The sequence below is a fragment of the Ranitomeya imitator genome, chromosome 10 (genome assembly GCF_032444005.1).
Source record: "Ranitomeya imitator isolate aRanImi1 chromosome 10, aRanImi1.pri, whole genome shotgun sequence".
NCBI lineage: Eukaryota > Metazoa > Chordata > Amphibia > Anura > Dendrobatidae > Ranitomeya > Ranitomeya imitator.
This window is the reverse complement of record NC_091291.1, coordinates 16,273,996-16,298,579: the sequence shown is the minus strand read 5'-3', so window position 1 is coordinate 16,298,579 and position 24,584 is coordinate 16,273,996. Positions and strand designations below refer to the sequence as shown.

Sequence of the window (24,584 nt, the reverse complement as noted above, 5' to 3'; positions counted from 1 at the left end):
CATGCAGTGATAGTGGTATATAGCGGCGCGTATGCGGAGTTGTCCCTTACCTGTGCCCGGCCGCCCCATGATGATTTCTTTCTTGGGAGCAGGATGGCTGTTGTAGTCGCTGGGCACGATAACGGGCAGCAGAGCGGCGGGCGACGGATGGACGACGACAGGCTGGAATGGAGAGGAAACGCTGAATATGGCCGGAGGGTGATCCGAAGGTCGGGACGAGGTGCAGGTGGTCGACTCTCCGACGCTCGTTTGACAGGATGGCAGCGATCGTGCCACGTTCTGTATCTGGGTGGCATTGATGGGCACTGGTATCTGGAGCGGAGTCTTAGAGGGATGCTCCTTGGAGCACACTTTAACCAGGCGCCTGGGACTGCCGCCTCCTCCCACGACTGCTCCGCCGATGCCACGAGATCCACCATCGGAAGGCTTTTCCACAAACTTTGAGGGTAGAGGGACATCTGGGTTACGTACGATGACGGGCGAGTCTCTCTGCACGGCTGGGACCCTGCGGACAGTGGGGCTGGGGTCTGAGGTCAGCCCAGCGGGAGGTGACAGGAGCAAAGATGGGGAAGCCTGCTGAGATCGCGAAAAGATGGCGGGTGACACTGATCGGAAACCGGCAGGTGTGGATGGGGTCGGGGTGTGAGAGACAGATTCCACCCCGGAGTCCATGCTATCAGTCTTCTGGAAGTCAGCAGTTGAGCCGGCGCTGCCATGATGGGACTCTGGTTTCCGTTTGCTAGGGCTCATGGGTACGGTGAAGGTGAGGTTGGTCTGGAATGAAGGTAGGATGCCAGCCACTTGCCTATCTCGGTGGTGGGAGTGGTGCAGCATCTCTGGGGTCAATACTGCTTGCCCTTTGGGGGTGCTTGCGCTTACGTGACGGCTACGAGCTCGCTGGATGACGGGGGAAGCGTTAATGGGGCTGAAATTGGCAGGCCTGAATCCAAAAAGTGGAGAAGGTGAAGGAGACGGCGTTGGGGAGAATGGAGACTGGTTCGAAACGGGAGAGAATGATGGCGTCCCCGAGCGGGAACTTCCCAGAGACACTAACATATTTGCTGCTTCACATTCGTCAAAGTCAAAGCGGGAGAGATCCGCAGCGGCCACCAGGCGGGGACGGGAGTCGGTACGTATGCTGCTGACCTCGCTGTCCCGTGAAGTGTCGTCCCACTCAAACTCCGCGCTCCCCTCCCGGCCGCCACGGCCTTCGGACAAGCTCTCCATCTCCTTTGTCCTCATGGACAGATGTCGGGAGCAGTAGCCTCTACGTTGGGACTCCTTCATGCAGCCGTCTCGGGAGCACAGTCGCCTCCATTGCTTTCCGTTAAACTTCTTACGGATACCGTTGGGGGTGCAGACTACGTCTCCTTTCTTGTACTTCTGCTGTGCTGCCGTCAGCGGGGTCCGGGAACGGGATCCTGGTGTACTGCACTTATCCAAAGACACGCTGCTGCAGCTGCTGCGGCTCCCCGCGTCCGGGCTCAGCAGCGGGGAGGGCTGCTCCGGCAGGCGGCTCATTATCCCGTACGCCGGTGACTTGGGTGGAGACAGAATACAGTGCTGGACAGAAGACATCTTCTCCTCACTCATGGGCATGCTAAAACTGATCTTCGAGACCTCGGCATCCTCAAGATGCTTTGGTTCTGATGCCGGCATCTCCATGGCCCCACTGGACTGCAACTCGGGAGGATGTGTGCTGGAAAATCTTCCAAGAGTTTGCGGCAGCTTCTCCTCTGCCGTGCGGGGAACCATCAATATCGGCTCCTTACACCAAGGGAAGCGCACCAGCCGGATACTATTGTGGGGGACCCAGCCGTAATCCCGATCCCGTCGCCCAGGACTCTGTTGAAAACAAACTTTATAAGACAGCGGGTTCTGAATGGTCTCCACAACGGTTCCCTCCCGAAAAGTTGTGCTCTCGGGTCCAACGCATGCGCACACCGCCGAACTCACTTTTACTTCACCCGGTGCCGGTATCTGGTCTAAAAGAACCGGTTCCTGCATGATGTCCAGATATGTAATGGTCTGCGAGCCGGGAAACAGTACCCCAAGTTCATGGTTCCTACGGACTTGTTTTACTTGGCAAAGATGAAAAACGTCCTCCTTCCTGGCCAGGACTTTCTGGGGTTGCAGGGGACCTTGAATGTCCATCTCCGGCCAGGATGAGGCCGGTGGCTCCAACTCTGTTTGGACTTTCTCGGCTTCTTCTTCTAAATCAGCGGAGTGCTCGCTGGCTGTGTCTGTGCTAGAAGACCTGACGGAGGGACAGATGTCCTCTGTTTCCATGGCAGGTGCGGCGGCTGCGGACTGCTCCAGCATGCACTCCTGCGGTGCTTGAGGACCTTCACTGCTGCTGGAGGAATCTTCTTGAGATCCTTGGCCCTCCACACACTTTCTTTTGGGTGCTTTAGACTTGAAAGTTGCAGTTTTCCTGCTCAAAGGCATTTCCCATCGAGGAGGCTCGAACACACCTTTACTCATCACTTGGTCATTGTTGGGGGCTTCTATGCCAACCTGAGAGGTGCCCACCTGCGTCTCAGCCTCCATCATCTGTTCCGGTGGCAGTTCCTGTTCTTTTATCCTGGTCCCGCTGATGTCAGTCGCCGCGGACTCCGCTTTTTCCTGCATCTTCCTTGCATCTGCGAATGCCAGGTGGTGTCCCGCTTCCTCCGTAGCCTCCTCCTCTGTGGCCTCTTCCTCCTGCCTTTCTTCCTCCACCTTTCTTTTTGGTTTCTTGCTGCGGGTGGAATTTGAGGCTTTCTTTGCTGGTTTCATCTTCGGGGTATCTCTTCTAGAAAGATGCCACCTGTAAAAAGGAAAAAACAAAATGGAAAAAAAAAAAAAATCAGTACACAATGTTAAAAAAAATTAAAAAAATAGTACTTTAAGGGGTTGCAAAACACGCTAGAAAAAGTATGGACATTGTCGGGACCCAGTGAATTGCTGAGCTTCCTGAACATTTGTGACAGATTGCAGGACTAGGTTACTGGCAGCCACCCCAATTTTTCTGGATTCACAGTTGTTGTCCTTTTAAAGGATTTCATATTGGGAACCCCACCGACCCCAACTATAAAAGATCGGATTCACACATCCATGTTTATCGGTCTGTAGTCAAAACGCGGTGCTGTGTGTCTCCAGCATCGACCCTGATGGCCCCATAATGTTTAATGAGACTGTTGAGGTCGAGGCAGCACCCCAGTGATCAGTACAGTCACACAGGTCATAGGTCAGGATCTCGCCGCCATGCACCCTGCCCCCCAAGATCAGTAGAACTATATGATCCCTGTAGGTTTTAACAGTGATGCATAAATTTGGACATACAGAATAACGTCAGGGCGTTACTCATCTCCCCGGAAATTTGCAAATGAAAAAAAAAATAAAATAAAGCAAATAAAATGCAGTAAAATTAGAAGCAATTCAGTAATGTTATCACACAGCAACACAATCCGCCCTCGATTAAGACCCCTTTATGGGACCCACCCACCCATGATTAAGAAAGATTCCTTTCAGGGACTCTAGCCACCCTCAATTAAGATCACTTTAAGGGACCCTAGCCACCCTAGATTAAGACCCCTTTAAGGGACCCTAGCCACCCTCAATTAAGACCCCTTTAAGGGACTCTAGCCACCCTCAATTAAGATCACTTTAAATGACCCTAGCCACCCTAGATTAAGACCCCTTTAAGGAACCCTAGCTAACCTAGATTAAGACCCCTTTAAGGAACCCTAGACTAGGACCTCTTTAAGGAACACTAGCCACCCTCGACTGAAACCCCTTTAAGGAAACCTAGCCACCCTCGATTAAGACCCCTTTAAGGAACCCTAGCCACCCTCGATTAAGACCCCTTTAAGGAACCCTAGCTACCCTAGATTAAGACCTCTAAGGAACCCTAGACTAAGACCTCTTTAAGGAACACTAACCACTTTCGATTAAGACCCCTTTAGGGAACCCTAGCCACCCTCGATTAAGACCCCTTTAAGGAACCCTAGCTACCCTAGATTAAGACCTCTAAGGAACCCTAGACTAAGACCTCTTTAAGGAACACTAACCACCTTCGATTAATACCCCTTTAAGGAACCCTAGCCACCCTCGATTAAGACCCCTTTAAGGGACCCTAGCTACCCTAGATTAAGACCTCTAAGGAACCCTAGACTAGGACCCCTTTAAGGAACCCTAGCTAACCTAGATTAAGACCCCTTTAAGGAACCCTAGACTAGGACCTCTTTAAGGAACACTAGCCACCCTCGACTGAAACCCCTTTAAGGAAACCTAGCCACCCTCGATTAAGACCCCTTTAAGGAACCCTAGCCACCCTCGATTAAGACCCCTTTAAGGAACCCTAGCTATCCTAGATTAAGACCTCTAAGGAACCCTAGACTAAGACCTCTTTAAGGAACACTAACCACCTTCGATTAAGACCCCTTTAAGGAACCCTAGCCACCCTCGATTAAGACCCCTTTAAGGAACCCTAGCTACCCTAGATTAAGACCTCTAAGGAACCCTAGACTAGGACCTCTTTAAGGAACCCTAGCTACCCTAGATTAAGACCTCTTCAAGGAACTCTATACACCCTCAATTAAGACTCCTTTAAGGGACCCTAGCCACCCTCGATTAAGACCATTTTAAGGACCCTAGCCACCCTCGATTAAGACCATTTTAAGGACCCTAGCCACCCTCGATTAAGACCATTTTAAGGACCCCTAGCCATCCTCGATTAAGACCCCTTTAAGGGACCCTGTTGAAGTTAACACACGGACACTTTCTGAAGAAAAGGGTACACAGGCTTTACACCCTTCCCTATTAGAGCCAAATTTTCCATTTCTTTTGCGCTTTTGTTGATTCCTCCTTTCTTCCAAGAGCCATAACTTTTTTTTAAAAAATTTTTCCGCCATTGCTTTCAGCTTGTTGCCTTGGAGACCGACCATCTCTGCTCGACCGCAGCGCTTATAAGCTCTTTACATCCGCAAGTGACTGCAACTCATGTTGTTTCTTTCAGCTGCCTGGCCACGCCCCTCAGCCATAAATTTAAACCTAATCTGTGATTGATGCCCATAGTGACCAATCACGGAGCAGAATTCATTTTACCAGAGCAATGTAAGAAATGAAAGCTCAGCTCCGATTGATGCTCATAGTGACCAATCATGGTGCAGCTTTTAGTTTACCTCAGCATTGCAAAAAAAAAAAAATATGGAAGCTCAACTCTTCTTGTTGCTCACAGTAACCAATCACAGCCCAGCTTTCATATTTCCAGAGGGGGTGTAAGAAATGAAAGCTGAGCTCTGATTGGTTGCTATGGGTAACACAGCCAGCTCATCTTCTAGGCCCGATGTTCTCATTCACTGACACACGGCAGAGCTCTCGTACAGAGAGGAACTGAAATGTGACGTGTCACTGAGCGCTGCTCAACGGTTTTTGTGTAAAACTAGAAACCACCATATAAACATGAGATTTACGCCGGCAAAAATTAAAATGTAATCAGTTTTTTGTCAAAAATAAAGACAGGGTCGGCGTTTGGAGGGGGAAGGGTGTGGGGCCTACTGGGCCCTGTGCACACTGCATATATGGAGCGGAAATACCGAAAAATAAAATAGAGCTCTTAGAGGGGGCGAAGAAAAGAGGGAAAAAAAATAAATAAAAGCAAATAGGGTCCAAGTAAACATGGTTACTCGCTTCCGGACAACTACCCCCATCATAGCCGGCACGACCGAGTCACGTAGACAGAGCGAGGTGTAATTTGCCGGCGTTTGTGATATGATTTGGCTGATATTTTGCAGCCAAAAAAAAAAAAAAAAAAACACAAAAAAGTCGCCGATCCGTAATAATAAATTGCGTAACGTCGCGGCACCCGATTAATAATAACGGCGCGCGTCTTCCGTAAATGCGGCACGCGTCGTCACTTTATGGCCGCCGCATTACATTTGATAATGGTGTCTATAGAGGGACATGAGCAGACAGGACTCCGATAGCCCATCCCCCCCATTACATACACATCCCCCCTCCCCCCCAACCTTCTCTCTGCCAGGCAGAATGGCAATGCGGAGCAGCGGTGAAGGGGTTAAAGGGCTCTTATGAAGGCTGCGCGGCGCCGTGCGGCAGGGCGCATATGTTATCGGCATCATGGGTCGGCTAATCGCATACATGACGAAGCATGCAGACAGGTCCCGACACGCACCCGCCGTGCCACCGGCATACACACATACACGGAGGTATACCTGAGCATGGCCGCCTGAGCTTCCACATAGGTATGCCGTACGCCGCCGCCGCCGCCAAAAATGGCTTCTTGGACCCAGACCGACGCATTTCAGGCAACTGATTGGCAGCACGAAGATTACCATACTGGGGGTCTGCTCTCCTACCCCCCCGCCGTCTGACGATGTCGGCTCACAAACGTCACCAAGTTGATAGATCTTGGCCGTCGCAGTATATAGTGTATGTAAGCTCGGACTCCTCTCCCCCCCACCCTAATACCTGGTCATCTATTTGGTGAAGGTGCGCGACAAACTGAATGTGTATGTGCCCGGACAAGAGAGAACGTGCCAGCGCACATATGCCTTAAAGGACATGTTCGGGCACATCGTCATACAAATATGCAAATGGGGACACATACCCGCGCACCCCGCGGCTGAGCACAGACACCCACACAGACTGCAGCAAAGGTGTACACGCCACGAACGACATATGTCCGGAAAAGCACTGCCATGTACTGAAGCCCGTAGACAGACATGCAAGACGCGCTCATGCAGAAAACACACGACACGCAGGGAATTCACGAGCACACCGAGACATCCAGACTCTCCCCACACATCCACACCCACGCGTTTCACTCACAAGTTCTCACCCCCTCAAGTCACATCACAATCTCGCTGCCAACGATGCTCGTGGAGGGTGCAGTGCCAAAGTACGATGCCCAGCAAAGCCATGACTTCCTACTCGCCGTCCATGCCCTCGGCAACGTGGGAGGGAGATGGGGGGGGGACTCCTCTAATGATAGCTTCAACCAAAATGGAAGGAAATGGGAGTGGGGTGAGGGGGGCACATATTAATCTACAGAGTACAAAGCCCTCCATCCTCACTAGTGACCCCAATAATACGGTATGGCACACTGTGACCCTGCGGTACCGCACGAGGGGTTTTAATTTACTTGTGAGCACAACATTATCATTAGTGCACAGTGCTAATGCTCAATTCACTGCACAACACTAGTGATCCCATTACTACCGCCATCATACTCACATCTACTATACACTGCACTAGTGATCCCATTACTACCGCCATCATACTCACATCTACTATACACTACACTAGTGATCCCATTACTACCGCCCTCATGGTCACATCTACTATACACTACACTAGTGATCCCATTACTACCGCCATCATACTCACATCTACTATACACTACACTAGTGATCCCATTACTAGCGCCATCATACTCACATCTACTATACACTACACTAGTGATCCCATTACTACCGCCATCATACTCACATCTACTATACACTACACTAGTGATCCCATTACTACCGCCCTCATGGTCACATCTACTATACACTACACTAGTGATCCCATTACTACCGCCATCATACTCACATCTACTATACACTACACTAGTGATCCCATTACTACTGCCATCATGGTCACATCTACTATACACTACACTAGTGATCCCATTACTACCGCCATCATGGTCACATCTACTATACACTACACTAGTGATCCCATTACTACCGCCATCATGCTCACATCTACTATACACTACACTAGTGATCCCATTACTACCGCCATCATACTCACATCTACTATACACTACACTAGTGATCCCATTACTACCGCCATCATGGTCACATCTACTATACACTACACTAGTGACCCCATTACTACCGCCATCATGGTCACATCTACTATACACTACACTAGTGACCCCATTACTACCGCCATCATACTCACATCTACTATACACTACACTAGTGATCCCATTACTACCGCCCTCATGGTCACATCTACTATACACTACACTAGTGATCTCATTACTACCGCCATCATACTCACATCTACTATACACTACACTAGTGATCCCATTACTACCGCCATCATACTCACATCTACTATACACTACACTAGTGATCCCATTACTACCGCCCTCATGGTCACATCTACTATACCCTACAGTAGTGATCCCATTACTACTGCCCTCATGGTCACATCTACTATACACTACACTAGTGATCCCATTACTACCGCCATCATGCTCACATCTACTATACACTACACTAGTGATCCCATTACTACCGCCATCATACTCACATCTACTATACACTACACTAGTGATCCCATTACTACCGCCATCATACTCACATCTACTATACACTACACTAGTGATCCCATTACTACCGCCATCATACTCACATCTACTATACACTACACTAGTGATCCCATTACTACTGCCATCATGGTCACATCTACTATACACTACACTAGTGACCCCATTACTACCGCCATCATGGTCACATCTACTATACACTACACTAGTGACCCCATTACTACCGCCATCATACTCACATCTACTATACACTACACTAGTGATCCCATTACTACCGCCATCATGCTCACATCTACTATACACTACACTAGTGACCATTACTACCGCCATCATGGTCACATCTACTATACACTACTCTAGTGATCCCATTACTACCGCCATCATACTCACATCTACTATACACTACACTAGTGATCCCATTACTACCGCCATCATACTCACATCTACTATACACTACACAAGTGATCCCATTACTACCGCCATCATGGTCACATCTACTATACATTACACTAGTGATCCCATTACTTCAGCCATCATGCTCAAATCTACTATACCCTACACTAGTGATCCCATTACTACCGCCCTCACAATTACTGTACAATACACTAGTGATCCCATTACTACCGCCATCATGGTCACATCTACTATACACTGCACTAGTGATCCCATTACTACCGCCATCACATCTACTATACAATACACTAGTGATCTCATTACTACCGCCATCATGGTCACATCTACTATACCCTACACTAGTGATCCCATTACTACCGCCATCATGCTCACATCTACTATACACTAATGATCCCATTACTACCACCATCATGCTCACATCTACTATACACTAATGATCCCATTACTACCGCCATCATGGTCACATCTACTATACCCTACACTAGTGATCCCATTACTACCGCCATCATGGTCACATCTACTATACACTAATGATCCCATTACTACCGCCATCATGGTCACATCTACTATACACTGCACTAGTGATCTCATTACTACCGCCATCACATCTACTATACAATACACTAGTGATCTCATTACTACCGCCATCATGCTCACATCTACTATACACTAATGATCCCATTACTACCGCCATCATGGTCACATCTACTATACCCTACACTAGTGATCCCATTACTACCGCCATCATGCTCACATCTACTATACACTACACTAGTGATACCATTAAGAACGCCATCATGCTCACATACACTACACTAGTGATCCCATTACTATCGCCATCACGCTCACATCTACTGTACATTACACTAGTGATCCCATTACTACCGCCATCATGCTCACATCTACTATACACTACACTAGTGATCCCATTACTACCGCCCTCATGGTCACATCTACTATACACTACACTAGTGATCCCATTACTACCGCCATCATACTCACATCTACTAAACACTACACTAGTGATCCCATTACTACTGCCCTCATGGTCACATCTACTATACACTACACTAGTGATCCCATTACTACCGCCATCATGGTCACATCTACTATACACTACACTAGTGACCCCATTACTACCGCCATCATACTCACATCTACTAAACACTACACTAGTGATCCCATTACTACTGCCCTCATGGTCACATCTACTATACACTACACTAGTGATCCCATTACTATCGCCATCACGCTCACATCTACTATACACTACACTAGTGATCCCATTACTACCGCCATCATGGTCACATCTACTATACACTACACTAGTGATCCCATTACTACTGCCATCATGGTCACATCTACTATACACTACACTAGTGATCCCATTACTACCGCCATCATGGTCACATCTACTATACCCTACACTAGTGATCCCATTACTACCGCCATCATGCTCACATCTACTATACACTGCACTAGTGATCCCATTACTACCGCCATCATGGTCACATCTACTATACACTACACTAGTGATCCCATTACTACCGCCATCATGGTCACATCTACTTTACCCTACACTAGTGATCCCATTACTACCGCCATCATGCTCACATCTACTATACCCTACACTAGTGATCCCTTTACTACCGCCATCATGGTCACATCTACTATACACTTCACTAGTGATCCCATTACTACCGCCATCATGGTCACATCTACTATACACTACACTAGTGATCCCATTACTACCGCCATCATGCTCACATCTACTATACACTAATGATCCCATTACTACCGCCATCATGGTCACATCTACTATACCCTACACTAGTGATCCCATTACTACCGCCATCATGCTCACATCTACTATACACTACACTAGTGATCCCATTACTACCGCCATCATGCTCACATCTACTATACCCTACACTAGTGATCCCATTAAGAACGCCATCATGCTCACATACACTACACTAGTGATCCCATTACTACCGCCATCATGGTCACATCTACTATACCCTACACTAATGATCCCATTACTACCGCCATCATGCTCACATCTACTATACACTGCACTAGTGATCCCATTACTACCGCCATCATGGTCACATCTACTATACCCTACACTAGTGATCCCATTACTACCGCCATCATGCTCACATCTACTATACCCTACACTAGTGATCCCATTACTACCGCCATCATGGTCACATCTACTATACACTACACTAGTGATCCCATTACTACCGCCCTCATGCTCACATCTACTATACACTACACTAGTGATCCCATTACTACCGCCCTCATGCTCACATCTACTATACACTACACTAGTGATCCCATTAATACCGCCCTCATGCTCACATCTACTATACCCTACACTAGTGATCCCATTACTACCGCCATCATGCTCACATCTACTATACCCTACACTAGTGATCCCATTACTACCGCCATCATGGTCACATCTACTATACACTACACTAGTGATCCCATTACTACCGCCATCATGGTCACATCTACTATACACTACACTAGTGATCCCATTACTACCGCCATCATGCTCACATCTACTATACACTAATGATCCCATTACTACCGCCATCATGGTCACATCTACTATACCCTACACTAGTGATCCCATTACTACCGCCATCATGCTCACATCTACTATACACTACACTAGTGATCCCATTACTACCGCCATCATGCTCACATCTAGTATACCCTACACTAGTGATCCCATTAAGAACGCCATCATGCTCACATCTACTATACCCTACACTAGTGATCCCATTACTACCGCCATCATGGTCACATCTACTATACACTACACTAGTGATCCCATTACTACCGCCATCATGGTCACATCTACTATACACTACACTAGTGATCCCATTACTACCGCCATCATGCTCACATCTACTATACACTAATGATCCCATTACTACCGCCATCATGGTCACATCTACTGTACCCTACACTAGTGATCCCATTACTACCGCCATCATGCTCACATCTACTATACACTGCACTAGTGATCCCATTACTACCGCCATCATGGTCACATCTACTATACCCTACACTAGTGATCCCATTACTACCGCCATCATGCTCACACCTACTATACCCCACACTAGTGATCCCATTACTACCGCCATCATGGTCACATCTACTATACACTACACTAGTGATCCCATTACTACCGCCATCATGGTCACATCTACTATACACTACACTAGTGATCCCATTACTACCGCCCTCATGCTCACATCTACTATACACTACACTAGTGATCCCATTACTACCGCCCTCATGCTCACATCTACTATACACTACACTAGTGATCCCATTACTACCGCCCTCATGCTCACATCTACTATACCCTACAGTAGTGATCCCATTGCTACCGCCCTCATGCTCACATCTACTGTACCCTACACTAGTGATCCCATTACTACCGCCATCATGCTCACATCTACTATACACTGCACTAGTGATACCATTACTACCGCCCTCATGCTCACATCTACTATACCCTACAGTAGTGATCCCATTACTACCGCCCTCATGCTCACATCTACTATACACTACACTAGTGATCCCATTACTAGCGCCATCATGCTCACATCTACTATACCCTACACTAGTGATCCCATTACTACCGCCATCATGCTCACATCTACTATACACTACACTAGTGATCCCATTACTAGCGCCATCATGCTCACATCTACTATACCCTACACTAGTGATCCCATTACTACCGCCATCATGCTCACATCTACTATACACTACACTAGTGATCCCATTACTACCGCCATCATGCTCACATCTACTATACCCTACACTAGTGATTCCATTACTACCGCCATCATACTCACATCTACTATACACTACACTAGTGATCCCATTACTACCGCCATCATGCTCACATCTACTATACCCTACACTAGTGATCCCATTACTAGCGCCATCATGCTCACATCTACTATACACTACACTAGTGATCCCATTACTACCGCCATCATACTCACATCTACTATACACTACACTAGTGATCCCATTACTAGCGCCATCATGCTCACATCTACTATACCCTACACTAGTGATCCCATTACTAGCGCCATCATGCTCACATCTACTATACCCTACACTAGTGATCCCATTACTAGCGCCATCATGCTCACATCTACTATACCCTACAGTAGTGATCCCATTACTACCGCCATCATGCTCACATCTACTATACACTACACTAGTGACCCCATTACTACCGCCATCATGGTCACATCTACTATACACTACACTAGTGATCCCATTACTACCGCCATCATGGTCACATCTAGTATACACTACACTAGTGATCCCATTACTACCGCCCTCATGCTCACATCTACTATACACTACACTAGTGATCCCATTACTACCGCCATCATGCTCACATCTACTATACACTACACTAGTGACCCCATTACTACCGCCATCATGCTCACATCTACTATACAGAACACTAGTGATCCCATTACTACCGCCATCATGGTCACATCTACTATACCCTACAGTAGTGATCCCATTACTACCGCCATCATACTCACATCTACTATACACTACACTAGTGACCCCATTACTACCGCCATCATGCTCACATCTACTATACACTACACTAGTGATCCCATTACTACCGCCATCATACTCACATCTACTATACACTACACTAGTGATCCCATTACTACCGCCATCATACTCACATCTACTATACACTACACTAGTGATCCCATTACTACCGCCATCATACTCACATCTACTATACACTACACTAGTGATCCCATTACTACCGCCATCATGGTCACATCTACTATACAGAACACTAGTGATCCCATTACTACCGCCATCATACTCACATCTACTATACACTACACTAGTGATCCCATTACTACCGCCATCATGGTCACATCTACTATACACTACACTAGTGATCCCATTACTACCGCCCTCATGCTCACATCTACTATACACTACACTAGTGATCCCATTACTACCGCCATCATACTCACATCTACTATACACTACACTAGTGATCCCATTACTACCGCCATCATGCTAACATCTACTATACACTAATGATCCCATTACTACCGCCATCATACTCACATCTACTATACACTACACTAGTGATCCCATTAATACCGCCCTCATGCTCACATCTACTATACACTACACTAGTCATCCCATTACTACCGCCATCATGCTCACATCTACTATACCCTACACTAGTGATCCCATTACTACCGCCATCATGCTCACATCTACTATACCCTACACTAGTGATCCCATTACTACCGCCATCATGCTCACATCTACTATACCCTACAGTAGTGATCCCATTACTACCGCCATCATGCTCACATCTACTATACTCTACACTAGTGATCCCATTACTACCGCCATCATGCTCACATCTACTATACCCTACACTAGTGATCCCATTACTACCGCCCTCATGCTCACATCTACTATACACTACACTAGTGATCCCATTACTACCGCCCTCATGCTCACATCTACTATACACTACACTAGTGATCCCATTACTACCGCCCTCATGGTCACATCTACTATACACTACACTAGTGATCCCATTACTACCGCCATCATGCTCACATCTACTATACACTACACTAGTGATCCCATTACTACCGCCATCATGCTCACATCTACTATACCCTACAGTAGTGATCCCATTACTACCGCCATCATGCTCACATCTACTATACCCTACACTAGTGATCCCATTACTACCGCCATCATGCTCACATCTACTATACCCTACACTAGTGATCCCATTACTACCGCCCTCATGCTCACATCTACTATACACTACACTAGTGATCCCATTACTACCGCCCTCATGCTCACATCTACTATACACTACACTAGTGATCCCATTACTACCGCCCTCATGGTCACATCTACTATACACTACACTAGTGATCCCATTACTACCGCCATCATACTCACATCTACTATACACTACACTAGTGACCCCATTACTACCGCCCTCATGGTCACATCTACTATACACTACACTAGTGATCCCATTACTAACGCCATCATGCTCACATCTACTATACACTACACTAGTGATCCCATTACTACCGCCATCATGATCACATCTACTATACACTACACTAGTGATCCCATTACTACCGCCCTCATGGTCACATCTACTATACACTACACTAGTGATCCCATTACTACCGCCATCATGGTCACATCTACTATACCCTACACTAGTGATCCCATTACTACCGCCATCATGGTCACATCTACTATACCCTACACTAGTGATCCCATTACTAGCGCCATCATGCTCACATCTACTATACCCTACACTAGTGATCCCATTACTTCCGCCATCATACTCACATCTACTATACACTACACTAGTGATCCCATTACTACCGCCATCATGCTCACATCTACCTTGCACCATTTTGGCGTCAGGCGCACCCCACTAAGCCTCCACTCTGCGTCACTACACATCCCCCAGCGCTACGCTACTGCTCACCACATCCTCCCTGTACGTGCCGGCAGATACAGCAGAGCCGACCGTGCAGTTTAAATGTGCACCGCGTTTACAGTCCATGGGTTTATAGTCGGCCCGCCTGCAGTTCCATGTAAATTAGTCTATAGTGCACCGCAATGTCGCCACAAGTTGCGCCAAGTGTCGACCGCACAGAGTGACTTCTGCTGCATCATTCCACGCGCGCGCTACATCTTCGGAGGATAGCGCAATCACCCTGGGAGCCGGAATCCACAACTTAACCCTTTGCATCCTGCAGCACTCCTGTCTTCCTGGATTAGACAATAGGCCGTGTGTGCACTGGGCGCTGCTGTGCGGGTTTATTTATTCTCCTCGCAGTTCGGTAATAATAACTTGGGGAATGTCAGATGGCAGAGTGGGCAACACCCACATTCTTTGCCACATGGCACGGCCGCGGTCCTGGATGTGGGCTGGGTCACACACTGGTATAGTATAAGGACTAGGGGGATCCGATCACGTCACCAGAAATAATGGATGGACCCAACTTTTCTTAAACTCTGATGGGCGACTACGAACTGTTACCCAGCCGCCACAGCAGAGGCGCCCCCTGTCTGCCAATACCTGCCCTCCACTGAAAAAATAAGTGGTTTCTACGCCATTCTTAATCGGAGAGACCGTCCATGAAAGCACGTATGCTCCTCGCCAAAGTGCCGCCATCCCCCTGTGCCGACATGCAGAAGCTGGCACATACGTGGCGAGGAGGGAGACGTACGAAGACACATGCCCAGACTAGCAAGAAGGAAGTCGTCACTCATCGGGGAGGATGTCAGCCGTGATGGTGCATGATACGAGGAGCGACGTACCGCCATATGTGTTCACTGTGCGTCATACCGCAAACATATGGATACAATGTAACGTGCGCGACGTATGCGGAGTCTGTGTGCAGCAATATACAGTGTGTGACAGGCACATAGTACAGGACATGCACTGTATGTCTTGGTGATGATGTGATCAGGGAGTATATGGCGGTATTCACTATGCAGATACACTGTATGTCCTGGTGATGTGATCAGGAGGTATATGGCGGTATTCACTATGCAGATACAATGTATGTCCTGGTGATGGTGAGATCAGGGGGTATATGGCGGTATTCACTACGCAGATACACTGTATGTCCTGGTGATGATGTGATATGGGGGTATAAGGCGGTATTCACTATGCAGATACACTGTATGTCCTGGTGATGGTGAGATCAGGGGGTATATGGCGGTATTCACTACGCAGATACACTATGTCCTGGTGATGATGTGATCAGGGAGTATATGGCGGTATTCACTATGCAGATACACTGTATGTCCTGGTGATGTGATCAGGAGGTATATGGCGGTATTCACTATGCAGATACACTGTATGTCCTGGTGATGATGTGATCAGGGGGTATATGGCGGTATTCACTATGCAGATACAATGTATGTCCTGGTGATTATGTGATCAGGGAGTATATGGCGGTATTCACTATGCAGATACACTGTATGTCCTGGTGATGTGATCAGGAGGTATATGGCGGTATTCACTATGCAGATACACTGTATGTCCTGGTGATGATGTGATCAGGGAGTATATGGCGGTATTCACTATGCAGATACACTGTATGTCCTGGTGATGTGATCAGGAGGTATATGGCGGTATTCACTATGCAGATACAATGTATGTCCTGGTGATGATGTGATCAGGGAGTATATGGCGGTATTCACTATGCAGATACACTGTATGTCCTGGTGATGTGATCAGGAGGTATATGGCGGTATTCACTATGCAGATACACTGTATGTCCTGGTGATGATGTGATCAGGGAGTATATGGCGGTATTCACTATGCAGATACAATGTATGTCCTAGTGATGATGTGATCAGGGGGTATATGGCGGTATTCACTATGCAGATACACTATGTCCTGTGATGATGTGATCAGGGGGTATATGGCGGTATTCACTATGCAGATACACTGTATATCCTGGTGATTATGTGATCAGGGAGTATATGGCGGTATTCACTATGCAGATACACTGTATGTCCTGGTGATGATGTGATCAAGGGGTATATGGCGGTATTCATTATGCAGATACACTGTATGTCCTGGTGATTATGTGATCACGGAGTATATGGCGGTATTCACTATGCAGATACACGGTATCTCCTGGTGATGGTGAGATCAGGGGGTATATGGCGGTATTCACTATGCAGATACACTGTATGTCCTGGTGATGTGATCAGGGGGTATATGGCGGTATTCACTATGCAGATACACTGTATGTCCTGGTGATGGTGAGATCAGGGGGTATATGGCGGTATTCACTATGCAGATACAATGTATGTCCTGGTGATTATGTGATCAGGGAGTATATGGCGGTATTCACTATGCAGATACACTGTATGTCCTGGTGATGTGATCAGGAGGTATATGGCGGTATTCACTATGCAGATACACTGTATGTCCTGGTGATGATGTGATCAGGGGGTATATGGCGGTATTCACTATGCAGATACAATGTATGTCCTGGTGATTATGTGATCAGGGAGTATATGGCGGTATTCACTATGCAGATACACTGTATGTCCTGGTGATGTGATCAGGAGGTATATGGCGGTATTCACTATGCAGATACACTGTATGTCCTGGTGATGATGTGATCAGGGAGTATATGGCGGTATTCACTATGCAGATACACTGTATGTCCTGGTGATGTGATCAGGAGGTATATGGCGGTATTCACTATGCAGATACAATGTATGTCCTGGTGATGATGTGATCAGGGAGTATATGGCGGTATTCACTATCCAGATACACTGTATGTCCTGGTGATGTGATCAGGAGGTATATGGCGGTATTCACTATGCAGATACACTGTATGTCCCGGTGATGATGTGATCAGGGAGTATATGGCGGTATTCACTATGCAGATACAATGTATGTCCCGGTGATGATGTGATCAGGGGGTATATGGCGGTATTCACTATGCAGATACACTGTATGTCCTGGTGATGATGTGATCAGGGGGTATATGGCGGTATTCACTATGCAGATACACTGTATATCCTGGTGATTATGTGATCAGGGAGTATATGGCGGTATTCACTATGCAGATACACTGTATATCCTGGTGATTATGTGATCAGGGAGTATATGGCGGTATTCACTATGCAGATACACTGTATGTCCTGGTGATGATGTGATCAAGGGGTATATGGCGGTATTCATTATGCAGATACACTGTATATCCTGGTGATTATGTGATCACGGAGTATATGGCGGTATTCACTATGCAGATACACTGTATGTCCTGGTGATGTGATCAGGGGGTATATGGCGGTATTCACTATGCAGATACACTGTATGTCCTGGTGATGTGATCAGGGGGTATATGGCGGTATTCACTATGCAGATACACTGTATGTCCTGGTGATGGTGAGATCAGGGGGTATATGGCGGTATTCACTATGCAGATACACTGTATGTCCTGGTGATGATGTGATCAGGGGATATATGGCGGTATTCACTATGCAGATACAATGTATGTCCTGGTGATGATGTGATCAGGGAGTATATGGCGGTATTCACTATGCAGATACAATGTATGTCCTGGTGATGATGTGATCAGGGGGTATATGGCGGTATTCACTATGCAGATACACTATGTCCTGGTGATGGTGAGATCAGGGGGTATATGGCGGTATTCACTATGCAGATACACTATGTCCTGGTGATGATGTGATCAGGGGGTATATGGCGGTATTCACTATGCAGATACACTGTATGTCCTGGTGATGATGTGATCAGGGGGTATATGGCGGTATTCACTATGCAGATACACTATGTCCTGGTGATGGTGAGATCAGGGGGTATATGGCGGTATTCACTATGCAGATACACTGTATGTCCTGGTGATGGTGAGATCAGGGAGTATATGGCGGTATTCACTATGCAGATACACTGTATGTCCTGGTGATGTGATCAGGGGGTATATGGCGGTATTCACTATACAGATACACTGTATGTCCTGGTGATGATGTGATCAGGGGGTATATGGCGGTATTCACTATGCAGATACACTGTATGTCCTGGTGATGATGTGATCAGGGGGTATATGGCGGTATTCACTATGCAGATACACTGTATGTCCTGGTGATGGTGAGATCAGGGGGTATATGGCGGTATTCACTATGCAGATACACTGTATATCCTGGTGATTATGTGATCAGGGAGTATATGGCGGTATTCACTATGCAGATACACTGTATGTCCTGGTGATGATGTGATCAAGGGGTATATGGCGGTATTCATTATGCAGATACACTGTATATCCTGGTGATTATGTGATCACGGAGTATATGGCGGTATTCACTATGCAGATACACGGTATCTCCTGGTGATGGTGAGATCAGGGGGTATATGGCGGTATTCACTATGCAGATACACTGTATGTCCTGGTGATGATGTGATCAGGGGGTATATGGCGGTATTCACTATGCAGATACACTGTATGTCCTGGTGATGGTGAGATCAGGAGGTATATGGCGGTATTCACTATACAGATACACTGTATGTCCTGGTGATGGTGAGATCAGGGAGTACATGGCGGTATTCACTATGCAGATACACTATGTCCTGGTGATGATGTGATCAGGGGGTATATGGCGGTATTCACTATGCAGATACACTGTATGTCCTGGTGATGATGTGATCAGGAGGTATATGGCGGTATTCACTATGCAGATACACTGTATGTCCTAGTGATGATGTGATCAGGAGGTATATGACGGTATTCACTATGCAGATACACTGTATGTCCTGGTGATGGTGAGATCAGGAGGTATATGGCGGTATTCACTATACAGATACACTGTATGTCCTAGTGATGATGTGATCAGGGGGTATATGGCGGTATTCACTATGCAGATACACTGTATGTCCTGGTGATGATGTGATCAGGAGGTATATGGCGGTATTCACTATGCAGATACACTGTATGTCCTGGTGATGATGTGATCAGGGGGTATATGGCGGTATTCACTATGCAGATACACTGTATGTCCTAGTGATGATGTGATCAGGAGGTATATGACGGTATTCACTATGCAGATACACTGTATGTCCTGGTGATGATGTGATAAGGGGGTATATGGCGGTATTCACTATGCAGATACACTGTATGTCCTGGTGATGATGTGATCAGGAGGTATATGACGGTATTCACTATGCAGATACACTGTATGTCCTGGTGATGATGTGATCAGGGGGTATATGGCGGTATTCACTATGCAGATACACTGTATGTCCTGGTGATGTGATCAGGGGGTATATGGCGGTATTCACTATGCAGATACACTGTATGTCCTGGTGATGATGTGATCAGGGGGTATATGGCGGTATTCACTATGCAGATACACTGTATGTCCTGGTGATGATGTGATCAGGAGGTATATGACGGTATTCACTATGCAGATACACTGTATGTCCTGGTGATGGTGAGATCAGGAGGTATATGGCGGTATTCACTATGCAGATACACTGTATGTCCTAGTGATGATGTGATCAGGAGGTATATGACGGTATTCACTATGCAGATACACTGTATGTCCTGGTGATGGTGAGATCAGGAGGTATATGGCGGTATTCACTATGCAGATACACTGTATGTCCTAGTGATGATGTGATCAGGAGGTATATGACGGTATTCACTATGCAGATACACTGTATGTCCTGGGGATGATGTGATCAGGGGGTATATGGCGGTATTCACTATGCAGATACACTGTATGTCCTGGTGATGATGTGATCAGGGGGTATATGGCGGTATTCACTATGCAGATACACTGTATGTCCTGGTGATGATGTGATCAGGAGGTATATGGCGGTATTCACTATGCAGATACAATGTATGTCCTGGTGATGATGTGATCAGGGGGTATATGGCGGTATTCACTATGCAGATACACTGTATGTCCTAGTGATGATGTGATCAGGGGGTATATGGCGGTATTCACTATGCAGATACACTGTATGTCCTGGTGATGTGATCAGGAGGTATATGACGGTATTCACTATACAGATACACTGTATGTCCTGGTGATGGTGAGATCAGGAGGTATATGGCGGTATTCACTATGCAGATACACTGTATGTCCTGGTGATGGTGAGATCAGGAGGTATATGGCGGTATTCACTATACAGATACACTGTATGTCCTGGTGATGATGTGATCAGGAGGTATATGACGGTATTCACTATGCAGATACACTGTATGTCCTGGTGATGGTGAGATCAGGAGGTATATGGCGGTATTCACTATGCAGATACACTGTATGTCCTGGTGATGGTGAGATCAGGAGGTATATGGCGGTATTCACTATACAGATACACTGTATGTCCTAGTGATGATGTGATCAGGGGGTATATGGCGGTATTCACTATGCAGATACACTGTATGTCCTGGTGATGATGTGATCAGGGGGTATATGGCGGTATTCACTATGCAGATACACTGTATGTCCTAGTGATGATGTGATCAGGGGGTATATGGCGGTATTCACTATACAGATACACTGTATGTCCTGGTGATGATGTGATCAGGGGGTATATGGCGGTATTCACTATGCAGATACACTGTATGTCCTGGTGATGATGTGATCAGGAGGTATATGACGGTATTCACTATGCAGATACACTGTATGTCCTGGTGATGATGTGATCAGGGGGTATATGGCGGTATTCACTATGCAGATACACTGTATGTCCTGGTGATGATGTGATCAGGAGGTATATGACGGTATTCACTATGCAGATACACTATGTCCTGGTGATGGTGAGATCAGGAGGTATATGGCGGTATTCACTATACAGATACACTGTATGTCCTGGTGATGATGTGATCAGGGGGTATATGGCGGTATTCACTATGCAGATACACTGTATGTCCTGGTGATGTGATCAGGGGGTATATGGCGGTATTCACTATGCAGATACACTGTATGTCCTGGTGATGTGATCAGGGGGTATATGGCGGTATTCACTATGCAGATACACTGTATGTCCTGGTGATGGTGAGATCAGGAGGTATATGGCGGTATTCACTATGCAGATACACTGTATGTCCTGGTGATGGTGAGATCAGGGGGTATATGGCGGTATTCACTATGCAGATACACTGTATGTCCTGGTGATGATGTGATCAGGGGGTATATGGCGGTATTCACTATGCAGATACACTGTATGTCCTAGTGATGATGTGATCAGGGGGTATATGGCGGTATTCACTATACAGATACACTGTATGTCCTGGTGATGATGTGATCAGGGGGTATATGGCGGTATTCACTATGCAGATACACTGTATGTCCTGGTGATGATGTGATCAGGGGGTATATGGCGGTATTCACTATGCAGATACACTGTATGTCCTAGTGATGATGTGATCAGGGGGTATATGGCGGTATTCACTATGCAGATACACTGTATGTCCTGGTGATGGTGAGATCAGGAGGTATATGGCGGTATTCACTATGCAGATACACTGTATGTCCTAGTGATGATGTGATCAGGGGGTATATGGCGGTATTCGTACTTGCTGTGTGAGGTGCGGATATATCATGTGGAATAGTAATGATCTGCCGTATGTAAGGACTACAAGTCCCAGGACAGCAATCCTGCCCCATCATCAGTGCAGGGACATATGGGAGGCAGGCAGGAGCGCGGAGGACACAGGAGCGCACAGAGGAGCTGCAGCCGGGACATTGCACAACACAATAGGAAGCAGTGAGCAGACACGGGGAGGAACACACGTCCAGGGAGGCGAAGCTCTCGGTGACCGGAGGGGAGCCGCGGACACTCACCTGGCCCTCACTCACGGACATCCACACACTGCTGCCTGGCCCCCTTACTCCAGGAGACAAAATGGTGAATGAAGCAGGAACAGCTGGAGAAGGCAACCAATCACAGCCCACAACTAGCCCAGTGACAGAGTCCTCAGCCAATGGGAAGCTAGAGGAGGCGGAGCATAATGACAAGTGGGCGGCAAAAAAAGAAAAAAAGCTTGAGCGACACATACAGTAGCCAATCACTGGTGGCTAACTGTGAAAAGTAGGCGGTGACATGCTAACAAGCAGTTGACAGGCTGGTACAGTAGCCAATTGGAAAAGAGGTAGGGGTGTGGCCATAGCCCTCCAACCACAATGCTAGATGAAACGCCTTGTTTATCCAGAGCCGAGTCTGCCACAGGGCCTGCCGGGAGTTGTAGTTCGACATGGAAAAGGTTCGCCCAGACAGGAAGCATAAACTACGCGATAGAGAACTACAACTACCAGCAAGTACAGCGTGAAGTAGCTTGGATTGTTGAAGAGCTGCAGAAATCCCATTCGCTCCTGGAGAAACGGCCATCGGAGTTTGGAAGTGAAGTCCGTCTATGACAGAAAGAACCGGAGCCGGTGCGGAGAGCGGGCTCGCAGTGACTCACCCCTCTGTCCCCTCTCCCGGCTCTTCATCAGAAACCGGCAGCTCCAAAGCCGTCTCTCGCCACACAGCAACAGCAGCAAGAGCCCGTCAGGCTCGACCAATCACCTCTGGCTTTGGCGATGACGTCATAACCCAGGAAGGCGGAGACGCGTTTAGAGGAGACCAAAGTCCCCGCCCCCCTCCGCTCGATCACGCCCCCTTCTGTCGGCGCGTGCCGGGGGATGGTTACTAAGCTGACGTCACCTCAGCGGCCATCCATTGGCTGTTCGCGGCGGCCAATAGCGAGGGGCAGAAGTGACGTCTGCCAGCGTGTTGCCATCAAACTGGAAGGTGTGGGCGTGGCCCAGCCCGGTGGTAAGAGACTTGTTACACACTGAGGGGCGTGGCGAGACGAGCCAATCACCTAGCAGCGAGTGAACATTTAGCCAATGGGCGAGGGAGAGGTGGATACTTTGTGGCATTCAGGAGTTCATTAACCCTTTGCGTGCCGCGGCAGAGTAATTACAGGCCTGGGAACTGGTACGAGTGTCTGTTCTTCCTCCTGAACATATGTGCACACATTCTGCAGAATTTTCCTGAACAAAACCGGACTTTTTCTGCAGGAAATTCGCATGTGTTTTTTTCGCCTTTTTTGACACTTTTTTTACGCGTTTTTTTTCCGGAGCTTCCCAATGCATTAAATAGCGGGACAAATGCGAAAAATCCGCAAAATTAATGAACATGCTGCGTTTATTATCTCGATGCGTTTTTTTTCCGCGGGAAAAAAAACGCATTATGTGCACAAAAATT

The 24,584-nt window shown here is 47.2% G+C and overlaps 1 protein-coding gene across 6 annotated transcripts in view; it reads right to left on the bottom strand.

Moving 5' to 3' along the window:
• Window positions 1–23,933, bottom strand: part of CIC (capicua transcriptional repressor) — an 83,912-nt gene extending 59,979 nt beyond the window's left edge. For 4 of the 6 annotated variants that reach the window (XM_069742318.1, XM_069742323.1, XM_069742322.1 and 1 more), the window contains exons 1-2: window positions 23,797–23,933; window positions 51–2,809 (exon numbers count right to left, since the gene is read on the bottom strand). In XM_069742318.1, the coding sequence (XP_069598419.1) occupies window positions 51–2,778 (2,728 nt within the window). In that variant the 5' untranslated portion in view covers window positions 2,779–2,809; window positions 23,797–23,933. Of the gene's footprint in view, window positions 1–50; window positions 2,810–23,176; window positions 23,625–23,644; window positions 23,746–23,796 lie in introns of those variants that run through there. The other 2 variants (XM_069742321.1, XM_069742319.1) reach the window with 2 other exon arrangements.
• Window positions 23,934–24,584: the final 651 nt, after the last annotated feature.